The sequence below is a fragment of the Oreochromis niloticus genome, linkage group LG5 (genome assembly GCF_001858045.2).
Source record: "Oreochromis niloticus isolate F11D_XX linkage group LG5, O_niloticus_UMD_NMBU, whole genome shotgun sequence".
Taxonomy (NCBI): domain Eukaryota; kingdom Metazoa; phylum Chordata; class Actinopteri; order Cichliformes; family Cichlidae; genus Oreochromis; species Oreochromis niloticus.
The window spans coordinates 24,674,912-24,690,825 of record NC_031970.2 but is presented as its reverse complement, the minus strand read 5'-3'; the positions used below and the strand labels follow the sequence as shown (position 1 = coordinate 24,690,825).

At 39.8% G+C, this 15,914-nt stretch overlaps 2 protein-coding genes across 2 annotated transcripts; one reads left to right on the top strand and one right to left on the bottom strand.

Moving 5' to 3' along the window:
- The first annotated feature begins 836 nt into the window (after positions 1-836).
- On the top strand, positions 837-6,813 carry ctsz (cathepsin Z). Its single transcript, XM_003441502.5, has 6 exons — positions 837-1,101; positions 2,708-2,871; positions 3,017-3,196; positions 3,593-3,743; positions 5,669-5,831; positions 6,039-6,813. The coding sequence occupies exons 1-6, from the start codon at positions 974-976 to the stop codon at positions 6,162-6,164; spliced, it is 912 nt and encodes a 303-aa protein (XP_003441550.1). The 5' UTR covers positions 837-973; the 3' UTR covers positions 6,165-6,813.
- A 1,795-nt stretch (positions 6,814-8,608) lies between these two features.
- On the bottom strand, positions 8,609-15,182 carry nelfcd (negative elongation factor complex member C/D). Its single transcript, XM_003441501.5, has 15 exons — positions 14,956-15,182; positions 13,403-13,515; positions 13,209-13,318; positions 13,002-13,111; positions 12,756-12,863; positions 11,685-11,837; positions 11,415-11,545; positions 11,129-11,294; positions 10,904-11,038; positions 10,683-10,822; positions 9,945-10,059; positions 9,764-9,859; positions 9,519-9,659; positions 9,080-9,209; positions 8,609-8,964 (listed from the first exon to the last, which is right to left on the bottom strand). The coding sequence occupies exons 1-15, from the start codon at positions 15,010-15,012 to the stop codon at positions 8,930-8,932; spliced, it is 1,740 nt and encodes a 579-aa protein (XP_003441549.1). The 5' UTR covers positions 15,013-15,182; the 3' UTR covers positions 8,609-8,929.
- Positions 15,183-15,914: the final 732 nt, after the last annotated feature.

Genomic DNA, 15,914 nt, shown 5'->3' with positions numbered 1-15,914 from the left:
GGCGGCAGTTCTATGAGCAAAAAGGTCTCGTTGGTGTCAGAGATCAGAGGAGGATCCCTAGACTGCTTCAAACAGATAGGAAGGTAACGGTAACTCATAATCAAGATAAGCAGAAGAGCACCTCTCATGGAACATTGAAGCAGAAGAAGAAGACCACACCAAATGTGATTCCTGTCAGCTAAGAAAAGGAAACCGGGTGCAAATCACATGGGTTCACCAAAATTGGATCATAAAAGATATGAAAGATGTACTTTGACTGATGAGCCTTGATTTCTGCTGCGACGTTGAGATATCAAGCCTCATATTAACAGTTCAGGGCAGTGGTGGTGTAATGATATGAGGATTATATTTTTACACACGCTTTGGGTTCCTTAATACCAACTGAGCATCGTTTCAACACCACAGCCTATAGTTGCTGACCTTGTCTGCTACGTAATGACCAAAGTGTACCCATCTTATAATAAACCATGTTATAACACTCTGATCATCTCTGGTTGACAGCGAGGTCACTGTACTCAAATGACAACTGAGGTTCCAACCAACCAGGAAACAAGTTGTATCTAATAAAGTGTTCACTGACAGTAAAACACTAGAAATGTGCATATAAAACAGCAGCACATAACGAGTCTTTTATGTTTAAATTCATCTTATCTTGTCACACTGCTTAATAATTCCTCTCTTGCAGTTTAGGATAGTTTTTCACTGTCATTACAACATTATTAAAACTGAGCTGCACAGACAGGGCGACACTAAGAACATGCTCACACAACAGTGCCACAACATGACTTGTGATTTCCTTGTAAAGCACGTGGGCTTTCGTAGTTGGGGTCATGTGACTAGTATCGGCACCGGTCGATCTTTACTGCATTCACCCACCCAACTCACTCACTCTCAGGTTGTTTGTGCAGCGGACTAAAACTGTACACGCGAGTATCTCCTGGTCCCGTAGTTAAAGCACTGCTCGGTGTCAGAGATGGCTCTCAAAGCCGCGGTTCTTGTGCTGTTTTCGGCCGTGCTGTCCGAGGTGTCGGCCGGAGTGTTTTTTAAGCAGAAGGAGCCCTGCTATGTCCCCTCACCGAAGAGAGTCGGCTTTGGACTGCGGTAAGTTCAACAAAGGCTTATGTCGCTTCTTTACATAAAGCATAGCAAGTAGTTTAAACTATAAAGAGAAGCGGGTTTAAGTATCTAAGTAACTAACCGAGGCTAGCAACAGCCGTCTGTTAGCTAAATTGGCTATTGTAAATAACCTTAACTAAGAAGTAGTTACTTTTTTAAACAGATTTATATGAATAAATAATTCAATATAAAAGATTTAAATAAGCCTTACGCAGATGTACTTGAAGTCAAAATCAGACCGTTTAAATCCTTTGTTTTATTTTCTTTGTTTTTGGAATGTGTAACAAAAGAAAAAAAACCTGTTTTCTCGGTTGGTACAAGTCACGGGATTTTGCGGAAGTCCCTGCAGCTCAACCATCAGCCCCCAAAGACTCTAAATTTAGATTCAAAAACAGGTCTGCTAAACAGCCAGGAGCTCAGAAATAACAACGTGCCGTTCCCAAATCTCCGTCAGATTAAATACTAAATACTAGGCGTCTTTATGTGCAATCTGCGCTTTTATGTGAAATAAAAACAATAAAACTGAGAGCTATTTAGTTTGAACTTGAACTGATTTGTGCCGTATTTCTGAAACCAGTGCAAAAATAGATATTCGGTATGTTAAAGAAGCATTTACACTGCTGTGCAAACTCTCAAACCTGCCCTCGTGTCTTTATATTTTGCTTCCAAGGAGCCAGACTGCTTTGTAATTTTTTAATGTGATCTCTAAAGTAGTTCTTCAGGCTTTCTGAAGGTCTTTCACAGTTTTTCTTTGGACATTGTCTGTTTTTTCTCTCCTTTTTAGTCTACTCATTGTATCTGACCTGACCAAGGGATTAACCAGTGTTGTGTCTACAAATAAATAACCATTTTTCCTAGCATAAATACAATTATTTATTCCAGTTTCTTCTGTTAAATCTATGAAACACACACACACACAGAGATATAAAATAGTATTTTTTTCTTCAACAAGCTGTGCTATTGGCTGGAAAGTTTGCATATGACAGCATGTAGTGTAGCGTGGCCTTAAAAAAATTAAGGAAACTGGACAAATGGAGGAAAAATGAAAATGTTGCAGGGCTTAAATAAACTATCTGCAGCAGATAAACAATGTCCTTAAGAAGTAGGGGGAAAAGACCTGACACACAAGACTCGAAAGATAAGCTAGAACTGTGCAAACCCTGTTTTTGCTTAATATACTGTATTTCAATAAAGTACTGCACCAATTTCCCATTTTCTGAGCAAAATCTAAAGAAATGAGGGTTGGCTCAAGACTTTTGCAGAATTTTGTATGTTACTGGTATTACATTTGTGTAATACCAGTAATATGTGTAATACATATGTGTAATGTATATGGTATGGACTGACAGAGCACACGATATTGGTATATTCCTCTCGATACTGCAGCTGTAATGTGAGGTTTTGCACATCAGACTAGTGAGAAGGACAGTTTTTTTGCATCTTGTATCAAGACAAGTTATTTTTTAAAGAGAGAAACTGAAACAGAAGAGCAAGAAAAATTTCAAACAGACTTTATATGTTGTAGCGGGGACGTTAAACTTAAACATCGGACTGATCCAGTAACTGTGTGCAATGACACGTGTGTTCACAGGACCACACCTCGTCCTCACGAGTATTTGAACATTTCCGATCTGCCCAAGTCGTGGGACTGGAGGAACATCAATGGCACCAACTACGCCAGCACTACTCGCAACCAGCACATTCCCCAGTACTGTGGGTCCTGCTGGGCACATGGCAGCACCAGTGCGATGGCAGGTATGACTCAGCAAAGCTTAACTATGTCACATTGTACATCACAAGACTATGACACAGGTGTGCTTTCATTTCTTCTTTCCATAGAAGGGACATTGATGAACAGAAAGTAATGGCTGCTACTTATTTCTTATTTGCATTAAATCAGATCGAATCAACATTAAGCGGAAAGGAGCGTGGCCATCTGCCTACCTGTCTGTCCAGAATGTGATCGACTGCGGTGATGCCGGCTCGTGCCACGGAGGAGACCACACCGGGGTTTGGGCATATGCTAACAGTCACGGGATCCCAGATGAGACCTGTAATAACTACCAGGCTAAAGACCAGGGTAAGATTTTCACAGTGCACACAGTGACCAGAGTGATGATCATATGCCGTTTACTCAGTGCTAATCTAAGAGGCCCTGTTTTGGCTCGGGACACTCCTGCAAGACAGATGAATGCTGTTCTGATAACCTAGGGGAATATGATTATTGACATTAAAGGGTTTTTACATAGTGTAGGCTAAAATGCACAGGATTTACTGTATTTCACTGCATGTGCAAGAGTAGACAGACTCTTTCAAATATGCAAAAACTAAGATTAGTAAATATATTTAAAGGACTTAATCAGAATGTGTTAGAAGACAATGCATTTGTGTTTTTATGGTCAAAATGTTCCCCTGGCTGGCTGCTGCATGTCCCAGTGAGGCTGAGTATGTATGTTCTGTTTCTCTCTTTCTAAAGATTGCAATAAATTCAACCAATGTGGCACCTGCACCACTTTTGGAGTGTGCAATACTGTGAGTAACTACACTCTGTGGAAGGTGGGAGATTACGGATCCGTCAGTGGAAGAGAGAAGATGATGGCAGAGATTTACGCTAATGGGCCGATCAGGTTTGCAGCTTTTTCATACGTTTATAAAACAGTCCATTCTGGTTGCTTTGTTTTACTTGATAATTCAATCGTAATAATAAAGCAGATATCCCAAACCAACATAGCACACTAGTTATAATCCTGATTTCCACCCTAAACCCTTTCCTGTCATTCCATACTTTCCTGTCTAATAATTGCTAAAAAGGCAAAAAGAAATCTCTAAAAAACAAGTTTGTTCTAGCAAAGTGAATTGTAAAATATTTATAACAATGTAGCTTTGAAAGAAGCTATGCAGTACTGCAAATTTTGGTATCTGTAATACCAAGTAACTAGAAATGCAGTATTGCCAATACCAATACTGTTACTGATACTTTCAACCTATAAAGGCAACTTATGTAGGGGAGAGCAGTGTGTCATGATTTATGAGATAAATTGTCAAAGATATACAAATTCTGTAAACATAAAATCGCTGATTTAATAATTAATTAGTTCTCTGGGTCAACTTTCATTTGTTTAAATGTGGTATAGGCTATAAAAAAATAGACGTGATAGTCAACACAAAAAGTACATGTTTGAGGTATAATTTTTTCAATTCCAAAAAATATATATATTTAAAACAATTAAGTGGGCTACATACTGAATGGATCATAACACACTAGTATTGATCTGATAGCAACACCAGCACTGGTATTGATAAAATTAATATTTGGATCGATCCGCCCGCAGATTTTTAAAAGAATCAAAAGTATGACTCATGTGACCTTTCTCCCTTTGAAGGGTTGGTTCCATTATCCACTCAGTTTCCACTCAACAAAATGTACTCACATTTTGTTAAATATACAGTATAGCAATGAGCGTGATGACAGTAAGCTCATGATGCACGAGAGTTTGTAGTGTGATCGGGTACTAAATATGGTGCAGCTAGAATACTGTTGTACTTCCTCTTGTCTTGTTTCTTTTAGTTGAAATCTGAGGTGTGAAGCTGTTGGAGCTAAATAAAGATTATACTGAAACAAGAGAGGAAAGCTGCAGTTTGTCTCTGGGTTGAGCTTCAGTAGGACAGAAGTGTAGTTTTATATACCGCCTTCGATTGCAGTGAAAGTGAATTGTCATCTGTGACGGTATAGGCACATGTCAAACTTAAAGCTCAGAGGGCAAATCCTTGTTATTTGCAGATTATGAAGTGATTGCAATGACAGATGAGAGTATTTGTAGTTCTTAGGTTTTAATAAGCATCCAATTTTATTGATATTTCCCACAGTCATTGAGTTGTCATGTTGAGATTTTTGGAAATGTGTAAAAACCCAATGAAAGACATAGTGTTCCGCTTTTACACAAGGATTTTTGCAAGCAAAGTATATATTTGTGCTTCACTTACTAAATTGTGTGATGGCAGCTAGTTGAGGTTTTGTTGAAGGTTTGATTTTAAGAGTGGGCCTTGTATTATTTATTACTAGCAAATGTACCAATATATATGATTGTGGGAATCCCTAAAATAGTTGAATGCGAAATATAGATATTGGCAACATTTATGCAAAGTTTCATCAAGGTTGGTCTGCTCGTCTAGGAGGTGATGGGGAACATACAGTACTTACATACGCTGCGATCATTATAGTGTGATGTCAGTAAAGTGTATTTGTCTGTTCTTGGCAGTTTGACAACCCTGACCCATTTTGGCTCTGCTTAGAAGGTGGTGGGTTGAGCAGCTTTTGTAGTTTCTTTGAATCATGTTTCTGCCTTGGAAATAAATGTTCATTAAATTCTATCTGCAGTCAAGAAGATCTGTGGTTTAAAGTAGCTTCTCCAGGCTTCATCATTTCAGCATCCGATCATCTGCTGCTGAAATGTTGTCAGTGCAGCAGGGCATTAAACTCATCAGTGACTGCTGCAACTTTTAAGCAGAAAGAGGAAGTAACCTGTGGTGTTTATTGATTTTTATTTTTTAGCTGCGGGATTATGGCCACAGATAAGCTGGATGCATACACTGGAGGTCTCTACTCTGAGTACCAGGACGAAGCCTACATCAACCACATCGTGTCAGTGGCAGGATGGGGAGTGGAAGACGATGTCGAGTACTGGATCGTACGCAACTCCTGGGGAGAGCCATGGGTGAGTCGATGCCAGATAGCTAATGAAAATGTCCTCTTGATGCTGTTTAATTTGCAGCCGTTTTTATCAAATCTAATACATTTTCATGGTCACAAATAGAAGAATATTAAGTTTATTTCATTTGAGAAAGAAATCCTGTATCTGGTTTCTTAAATGAATGACTTTATTATTTAAGTCTTTGCTTCTTTACTTTATTTTTGCCTTCAGGGTGAAAAGGGCTGGCTCAGGATCGTGACCAGTGCCTACAAAGGAGGAAGTGGCAGTAAGTACAACCTGGCAGTAGAGGAGGACTGCATGTACGGAGACCCAATTGTACCCAAGAATTACCACTAGAGGAGCCCAGTGTCAGGTTGTCGGCAGACACTCCGATGCCTTCCAAAGAAAAGCTTTTTGTGTTTTAATGTTAAGAAGGGAATACGTTCAGGTTTTAATTTTTTTAAACCTATAATCATTACCAGGGTCTTCCAGCTGAATCTCAAACTTGTTTATGCCAATTCAAACTGTCTTATTACCACAGAGAGGTGTGCAGGCTGTTTTACAAATATAACCTTTTAAAGGGTTTTATCAGAAAGAGGAGTGACACAAGTTTTTGTGCTGCAGAAAAATTCAGGCCATGCAAAAGTCATCACAGTAAATAAAGAGGATTTTTTTGTAACCTATAGTATCGAGACAGCATAGGAAAGATTTTAGTTTTAATTTGTAAATTCACAGTGATTCAGCCAAAGAACAGAACTATCACACTTTCTCCTGCACTGCTACATCGAATGTTTTCAGTGTATGGCGTTACTGCTACCGACAATGTTGCACTACACAGTGATGAATGCAAAAGCTGAAATAAACAAACTTTGTGTGCCTTTGAGTCAAATATAGATTCTTGTAATTTGCCATTTGTTTTATGATGAACACTTTGTATCAAAAATATTTCTAAAAATATTTTGTGATGATTTGTTTTCAAACAGTACCAATAAACACTTCATCTGTCCTTTGAGTTAGAATGTTTCATAGAAACCTCTCAGGCTCTCCTGCAGACATTCCCTCTTTTCTATTTTACCATCCACTGCCTTTACTTTAATACACACACATGCTAGTCATTATTCTACGTCAGTCAGGTGAAGATGAACTGACAGTCAGTTTGGCAACCTCTTATGATTCCATAACAATACAATCACCTGATCTCACCCAGCAGAGCGTGCTTTTGATTTATTAAATATAAGACATAAGTTGCAAAGACACATAAGAAAGCTGCAAATGAAGATGCTGGCAGAGCATCTTAGGGAGGAAACGGAATCTAGTGATGTCCTTTGGCCCCGTTAGCTAACCGAACTACATTTATGCTACCTGATGATTTCCTCCAATACAGTGATGGTGTTTGGAAGGTGCAGTTTGCCCAGTACATTTCAGAGGCTTCTGAAGTTTACCGAAAGAAGCTTTTTGCAAAATAAGCAGTCTTGATACCAGCACAGATACACAAAAGGAGAAAAGGCACATAAAGGTAAAAACAAGCCTTCTATTAGTTAATTCAGTTTATTTCAAATAACTTCCATTTTATTTGTTTAGTGCCGAATCACCGTCACCTCATGGCCCTTTATACAATCATCCGATTGTTGGCGTTTTGTTGTTTACAGAGAAAGCCAAACAATTGAGTGATTCCCTGAGCAAACACATGGCGACAGTGGGAAGGAAAGACTGTCAGGTGGCTCAGCCTGGGTAAAGCTAGAGAGTGTAGGACCTGAGAGCAGAAATTAAATTGAGTGGAAAATTCAGACTGAAAGGCAGATCTTGCATTTTCTATTAATGTGACAGCCCTGCAAAGAATGAACTACATCCCCGCTGTAAATCAAGAGCCTGTGCAGGTGAAATGCACAGCCCGGTGAAGGCCTTTATCAGAAAGTTGCCGTTTCCTTCAAGCCATTTAGAGAGCAACATTCTTACACGCCAGCAGTGAAGATGTTGGTTCTCTTTGAATTCATGTGCATTTGTGAACGCACATTTTTAGTGATAAAGTTTAACAAATACAGATCCTCTCTCAGTGGTGATCCCCTGTCTGCTGGTGTACACCAGGTGCTGCTTTCCCTAAAGGAACACTTCCTCCACTACTTGTCATTGTTAGCCAATGGTAAATACTTAGTTAACTACAGAAGTGACATTTTTACAATTCTTAAGACAGGAAGGAGTTCAGAAAGGCTGTTGGCATACACAAAAGAATAAAAGAAAGGTAGAACAAAACAATATGTTTTAAAGAGGTCTAATTTGCATTGTTAAACAGTCATTGGTTCACTAAGACTTAGTGGGGGACCACTGATGCTAATGACCCCTAGCTTTAAAAAGAGGGAGAGGTCACAATACACCATATGGGAAAAATAAAATAGCATAACATACTGTATTTAAATGTCTTACACAACCAGCATGAAAGGCTTTGGTGATGTTTTTTTGAGATTGTGAGTTCACTACCTCCAGTATCGTTTGCCTTGCAATCAGTATTTTAAACTTCTTAAATCTGCCTCTGAGAAATATCTGGTATAATTAGAAGACTAAAACAAACAATGAAACTAATAAGAACTAACCTGAAATCGGCAAAGTCACCTTGGAAACAAACTGAAAACAAAAACTTCAAATGAAAGTGTTGTGTAATCACCTGCTTCAATTAAATATGAGGCTTTTGAGGCTCACAGATCTCCATATTAAAACAAATAAATAAATAAAATGCATGAGAGGGAGCTGATTATATTTACGTAGTCCGAGACTGTATGAAAAACAAACAAACAACAGAAACAAGCAACATTTTAAAAGTTTATTTTAAAAGAGCTCCGACCAACATAAAATATAGAAAATCAAATATACAGGTAAAAAAAAAAAAAAAAGGAACATTCAGCTGCATCTTCAGATAAATCTGTGTCATTACTTTTACACCACTCTGCCAGCTCAGCGACAGTCACAGCTGCTTTCATGTTTCCTTAACAGAAACTAATTTCCACTTCACTTTGCCAAACTGAAAAGTCCACCTTTTCATGTGCTTCAGCTGCAAGCACAGCACCTGCTTATCAGATAACAGATCTTCCACCTCCTTTACGTCTCCCATTTTGGATGTCAATTCCACATCAGTTGATCATGATGAAGTTTGACTTACAGTGGGCTGAAAAACAATCAGCCACATGTTAGTGCTTCAGACGGATGAGAGCCCAAAGACTTCCTTTTATTTATTACAGGAATAATAGACTTTCTATAAACTTTCCTTTCTCGCAACTTACCGATAAACTCAGCAACAGCGTCGTGTTCTCCCTCCGTGCGGATCGTTCCTGCGATGCTGTCGTTCTCAAGGATCGGCAAGAAGAGTTGAACAAAGTCCGACGTATAGGGAGGCGCGATCACATCCAGCACCTTTAAGACAAATACCTCACACTGAGCTCTGTTCACAAAGATCTGATGTACTGAAACAGTGTCTTATTTCCACATTAACCAATTATAGACCATCAACTTCAGGTGTTTTCTAACGATTCTAGGTCAAATATTCATCCCTGGTTTTTTCTGGCATATACCAACTCCTCGGGTAAAGACATCACTAACCAATAAAGGAATGGAAACAGTTAACATTAATCTGCGCAAAGCTGAAATTGGACAAACAACAGGAGAACAGACCTGACAGGAAAGAGCGCACACATAAACCAGATTTCCATAAGCAGCTGTTACCTCAGTGACAAAATATCTAATGAGGGAGATATCTGTGTTGAGTTTCTCCAGACATTTGCGCATATAGCTGACGACGGGCAGGACGTAGCCACGGCTCAGCAGGTGAACCATTCGGTCCAGCAGAGTCTTCTTCAACTCCAACTGGAGGGGGAAATAAAACAAACACGCTGTCAGCTCAGAGCTACAACACACAGGCGTCCATTAACAAGCTGAAATTACAAGAATGCGAGGCACACAACGCCCACCTGCTCCATGACGTCCAGCTGAGAGTGCTCAGTCTCAAAGAGCTTGATAAGCAGCTGGAGGACCTGCGGGTGCAGCAGCTGGTGACACGTACAGATCTGTGCAGAGAAAAATTTTATGTTTGAACTTCAAGCTCCGCAAATTAATCACAATTTAATCTTTCATCTTGCAGCAGTGTCGCACCTCATCCAGTAAAGCTAAATGGACGGGAGTGTGGTCTGTCTGCAGCTGGAAGTACCGCGGCTCGGACACCGTCCAGTCCACCCACTTCAGAACTCCCATAGCAACCACTGGAAACCTGAACACACAGACAGTCAGTCAGTGAGGAAGTCTGGGTCTCAAACTCCAGTTTTACTTTAAGTACCAATTCAGGCTTTGAATGATTAACTGAAGATCAACATATTAAAAATGCTGTTGCTTCAAGTTTCCCCTTTGTTTCTTCTTTAACACAATATGCCACAATATACCTTAGTCTACAACAATGAAAACATTATGACACAGAAATCTGACTGTATGGGTTCTGCTTCAAAATATTGAACTGTCTTCAGTGCCTATGAAAAAAAATCTAAATTAACTGCACAGTCTGGTAACATCACTAGATTTGTTGCTTCAGAAAGAAAAAACAGGTGGAAGTAACGCTACGATGGTGCAGTAAGCACTGAAAGAGCTGCATTCTAATAAATAACCTTGTTCATTTTCACTGAGTAAAAGTGCATTTTTTCCCAATTAAACGATGCTTAACAATCACTGCGACATGTCTCAATAACCCTTACACTCCTTTACAAACATTCACTGCATGATGGGGTTAAAATGTACAACAATTAAGATTAGTGTGTTAGAATATGATAGAAGAGTGGCATTAGATACGATGAAACCAACTAACCAATATTTCACATTTTAAAGCTCTTGTCAAACACTCACCTGATGCACTGGTACAAAGTGCCGAGCTCAGCGATCAGCTCTGTGGCTCCTTTGTTCTCATTGCAGCACAGGTTGTGCACGGTCTCAATAGCCTTGGAGGTTGACTTCAGCTCATCTTTATTAATGTTGACTCGCTTGTTCTGGATTTGGGATAAAATAAACAGTTTCATTATTATGCGATTTAAATTAGCAACGCACACAGCATCATTGTTTTTTTGTACCTTTTTCCAGGTCTCCACCACACTGGCAGCATAGGCCAAGATGTGGATGTATTTGTGTTTATGGTCTTGGTTGATCTTCGATCCAGGCTTGAAAAGCGACTGCATAAACAGGTCTAGAAAGGCCGGCACTCTGATCTAAAGACAAGACAGACAAGTGCTTAAATTCAATGTGCTTTAGTTATTAAGCACTGGACATAAACAGCAGGAAGGATGTTCTGAACTCACCAGTTCGACAGGAGGAGGGTCCATGCTGCTAAACATCTTGAACAGAACTGTTATATCAGCAGGATTCAGGGCTCCCTTGGACAACATGGCACCGAGAGCCTGGCAGGCTCGAGGGTAGGCTGCCGCTGTACCAAGCGCAAGGGTTATCTGACTGGCATCGTGACCTCTGCAATAAAAACCCCATTTATTGCACCATTTTTATTACTCAAGCTCATCCACAAAACTCTAATCTCACAGTTAATCACATTCACTTGATCAGTTTGACCACATCAGATGACAACGTTACCTCTCATGTGCAGACTTTTGCACCTCCTGGCCGATCCTGCGGACAGCTGAACCTCCCTGTTCCTCCTGAGCGAGGATGGACATCATCGCCTGGGCAAAGAGGTAGGTGTGCTCGCCGTGACACACCATTTTCTGTTGGAAAGAGTCGGGCGCAGCTCATCAGAGACCATTACTTACAGCACTTTAAAAAAAGTGGCACACTGAGACAAAAGGATATATATTTTACAGATCTTTAAAGGTTGACAAAACAGACAAGCAAAGTAATCCTCACAGCAAATTCGGGCAGGTTCTTCTCCAGGTTTTCTTCTCCTCCGTCTAGCAGCGCGGCCAAAGATGTTCTCAACACCCGAGAGAAAACTTCCAGCTGTTGGCAGGCTGTGGACACGCTGGTGATCTCGCCCTGGTAACCTGCGTCTGAAATAAGCTAAACAAACACAAACACAATACTGAAAAGAAGCAGAGACAGTCCAAGTCATCAAGCTGCAAAAATGTATAAAAAAAAAAAAAGGAAAAATGATAAAATTAAGGTGAATTTTCATATTCGTGTAAATTACAATTACAACAATACACTTACTGACCATGTTTTTATGTACACCTGTTCAGCTGCTTGTTAACAAAAATAACTAATGAGTCAAACCCATGCAGAGCCAGACTGATTTATTGGCAGGCCTACATTACCTTTTCTGCAGATCTATTGGTATTGGCATTAACTGTTGCATAGTTTGTCCACCAGAGGGCACTCTGCAACTTCCCTGCTGGCAATACTTTTGTGGGATCTCACTAAGACAAAATCTAACTGATCCCTGCAGAGTTGGGCAGAGCATATACAAATAAATAAAAAACTACACATAAAAAAATGTTAGATAAATCTGTGTTTCATGTGTCTGAAAAAAAAATTAGATGCCAATGTCTCTGAATGTCTGATTCTTATATCGGTCATACAAATCATATTAGTCACATGGCAGATCAGTGTGTGTAGACATGATCAAGGCAACCTGCTGAAGATCAAACTGAGCATCGGAATGAGAAAGAAAGTTGATATAAGTGACTTTGAACGTTGCACAGATGTTGGTGCCAGGATCAATGTGGACCAAAATCTGAGGAATTTTCCCAGCACATTGTTGAATTCACGGCATGAAGAATTAAGGCAGTTCTGAAGGCAAAGGCTTCAAGGAAAGTGTCCCTAATAATGTGTCCAATGAGTGTAAATGACAATGACAGAACATCAGAAACAAATTTAAAGTTAAAATCTTTAACTCGACTCTTTCTACTGGTTAGTTTGTGTTCATGTCCTAATCTTCAGCTCCTGCTGTTCTTACTGTTTCCACAGTCACTACTATACCTTTACAGTGAAGTTGAGCATCAGGCAATCTGGGTGAGCCTCCGCCAGCTTATAGAAGAGATCTCTCCACGTTGTGTGTGCTATCATCTGCTCGAGCCAAGCAGGAGTCTAAAATGGCAGGAGACTGGATTAGTTTGGTTTCTCTGAGCTTCAGTTAGTTGTTGTGTTGAAGCACAACACGCTCAAAGTTTCTCACCACTTTCATTTGTCATATGTGTAATTACTCCGGGTGTTTAGAGATCTCACCTCTCCCTCAACGGTGAAGATGGAATCAGCTTTCTGGGGGTCAAAGTGTTTTATCAGAAGACTCTTGAGGTGATTTTCTACTCGTTCTTGGACTTGTGCAGGCTCAACACCTGAATAATTACATTACACGTTAATGAAAAGCCATCAGTAAGACAAACTTAAAATAGTTTTCTGACACAACAGTAAGACCAGTAGTCTGATAGGTACCCATCTGGATGAGCCACTCAGCCAGCAGATTAACAGTCTGAGCCACGGCAGAGTAATTTTCAGAGAGAAGCTGGATGACATGTTCTGGAGAGCCACCTGCTTGAAAATACCTGCAGAAACAACATGGTTGTTAATCAATAAATGTCTTTTTACCAAAACTTATATTACATTTACATGAGAGTGCAGACACTTACGTTTTGAGGGTGCTGAAGATAGCAGGCTCCATGATGTAATCCCTACTGGAGAATTTCTCCAGGCAAGCTTCCTGGATTTTCCCATCATTTTCTCCTTCACCGTAACCATCCTCCTGAAATACACGGTGATGCAGATGCTTCTAAAGTGATTCATCTTTCTTGGGAATAATAAGTAATACTCCAGTTCTCATTTGCATATAGTAACAAATTATGGTGTAGCTACAAGGTAGAGGAGAATCGACAGGTGCTATAGAAGATGTTATTATTAGATTCTGAGCAGGCTTCCTTACATTCATCCAAGTTAAAAGACACTGATATGTAGATATCAGGTTTGTGCTGCAGTTCAGTAACTAGGCAGAGGTTTCCCCAACGTTTAAAACACACAGCTCTCATACTTTGAGCTTATTTTTTTGTCTCTTTTAGTTGAATACAGGTCTATGTGACTATCGCACCTTATCCTGATTTACTACTGTTTGAAAAACATGCACACTAAAAACGCAACAAGGTGCCATATTGCAGGCAAACTTAACTTCTACAGTCATAGTTTACATATGAGGATATAATAAAAATCATCCGTTCCTAGAAGTGGCAATCACCAGACACGCCACGATACGATAAATTATATCATCAGAGTTGAACTTTATCAATATCTTTTTAAGCCAATAAGATAAAGTTCCATTAGTTTTGCTGCGACCAGTCTGTGATTGAATGGGGTCACGCTGGCATTTAAGGGGGTAAGTAATAGCCAGGTTTCTGTGTGAGCACATCTATAAATGTACTGGCAGTTTGCTGCTCTGGAGCATTCAGGTGTCTCTCTTCCCAAGAGAACCCATACCATCAAATTCACCTCAAGGTCAGACCGTGCCATGCTCAAAAGAACTGCAAAAACCCAAGAACTACATCTCAGACACTACAGATTTGATCAGTTATCATGTTAAAGGTTAAAGTTCGTGGTGGGGGGCTGATGATTTGGGCTCGTTTTGCAGCCACAGGACCTGAGCGTCTTGTAAACATTGAGTCAACCATGAACTCCTCTGTATACCAAAGTGTTCTAGAGTCCAATGGTCCAACAGCTAAAGCTTGACCCAAAGTGGGTCCATTTTTATCATGTCCTGATATATAAAACCTTAGAATTGACACAGGTGTGATTTCTCCTTTGTGACCACGACTGTGTGAACACTATCAAAACAGTCGATTCTGTTTTCGGTCATCCAAGTCAGAGATAAAATATATTTTATCAATTTATTTTATCATATATTTTAGTCAGAAATAAAACAAACTTTAACCTATGGCGAGTTGATCACCAGTTTGTAACATGAACATGAAGCAGCTGTGTCGTTTGTTAGCCAGCTGCAGGCTAACTAAGTAGCCGAGCCGCTGAGTTTAGACTATACAATGCATCTTTAGAGTACCTGAAGCACTTGTCTCAGCACATCAGCTCTTATACTAAAGATAACAAAGGTCTGACAATTAATCATCAGCTGCTGTGACTCCAGCGATGCTAATGCTGGCTAGCTAACCGAGAGCCAAACAGCAACAAGTCGCGATCTCACCATGTTACCCTCCGTGCCTTCCCAGTCTCCGGAACCGCTGTAATATTCCTCGTCCATGGTGACGGGGAAAGCAGGGACGTTGGGAACCGCTACAATAACACACCTGTTGGATTTAAATCATGCACTGACTCGTTTAACTGCAGAAACCGGGCTGACAGTCAGCTTAGCCAGCAAGCTAACAACAACACAGGAGGAAAATGGCGAGGCGGTAGGCTGTAGGCCACGCCCCCATTCGTGGGTTCACTCCCTGAGTTTAGACTTTTAGGCTCAAACCGAATGGCGTTTCCTTTGTTTAGTACAATGGTAAACTTTTGCAAGGAAAACTGGAAAAAGGTGCGGTGATTTATTTAAACTTTCAAAACATATATGGAAATACAACATATAAGGAAAAAACTGAGTTTGTGCAATTCTAATGAGCTCGAAAGCCACTATTTGGTTCAATCACTGCAATCTGAGATTTCTTAGGAAAGCTTTCTCATAATTTTTTAAGTAGTCTTCAGGAATAGTTCTGCAGCCTTCCTGAAGTGCATGGGTCAGGGTTAAGTGGTTTAACAAAGGAAAACAAAAAAAAACATTCCTTTGAAAATGTTAAGGTAAAAAGAAGAAGTATTGCTCAAGAGCACTTAAAAGAAATAAAACAAAAGAAAGGCTGGCTTCTTGGAAAGAAAACAAAGAAATGAGGAGTGATTAAAATATTTGCATAGTACTGCATGTGACCAATTTATCTTCAGGTAGACCTCTGTAAAACCAGAGGAATGTTTACTATTTAATAGTTTCTTACTGATATAAACTAAGTGGATCATTTAATTGGCACAACTGTTTAGAGCATCTCTGACGGCACTAAAAGTCCACATATTACATTATGCACATTATAACCGACAACACGACTGTCGAGTAAAATAGCATTAGACCAACAAAAATGATCTCCTAGATTATAAGTGAAAATATAATATTACAGA

Bases quoted from the DNA above. Each gene is read 5' to 3' on its own strand.
- ctsz (XM_003441502.5), top strand. From the start codon at position 974: ATGGCTCTCAAAGCCGCGGTTCTTGTGCTGTTTTCGGCCGTGCTGTCC. The intron at 1,102-2,707 runs GTAAGTTCAACA...GTGTGTTCACAG, and splicing joins AGAGTCGGCTTTGGACTGCG to GACCACACCTCGTCCTCACG. The intron at 3,197-3,592 runs GTAAGATTTTCA...CTCTTTCTAAAG, and splicing joins CTACCAGGCTAAAGACCAGG to ATTGCAATAAATTCAACCAA.
- nelfcd (XM_003441501.5), bottom strand. From the start codon at position 15,012: ATGGACGAGGAATATTACAGCGGTTCCGGAGACTGGGAAGGCACGGAG. The intron at 12,864-13,001 runs GTGAGATCTCTA...CTGCCATTTTAG, and splicing joins TCTTCACCGTTGAGGGAGAG to ACTCCTGCTTGGCTCGAGCA. The intron at 9,660-9,763 runs GTGGGCGTTGTG...TTCCCCCTCCAG, and splicing joins AGCTGGACGTCATGGAGCAG to TTGGAGTTGAAGAAGACTCT.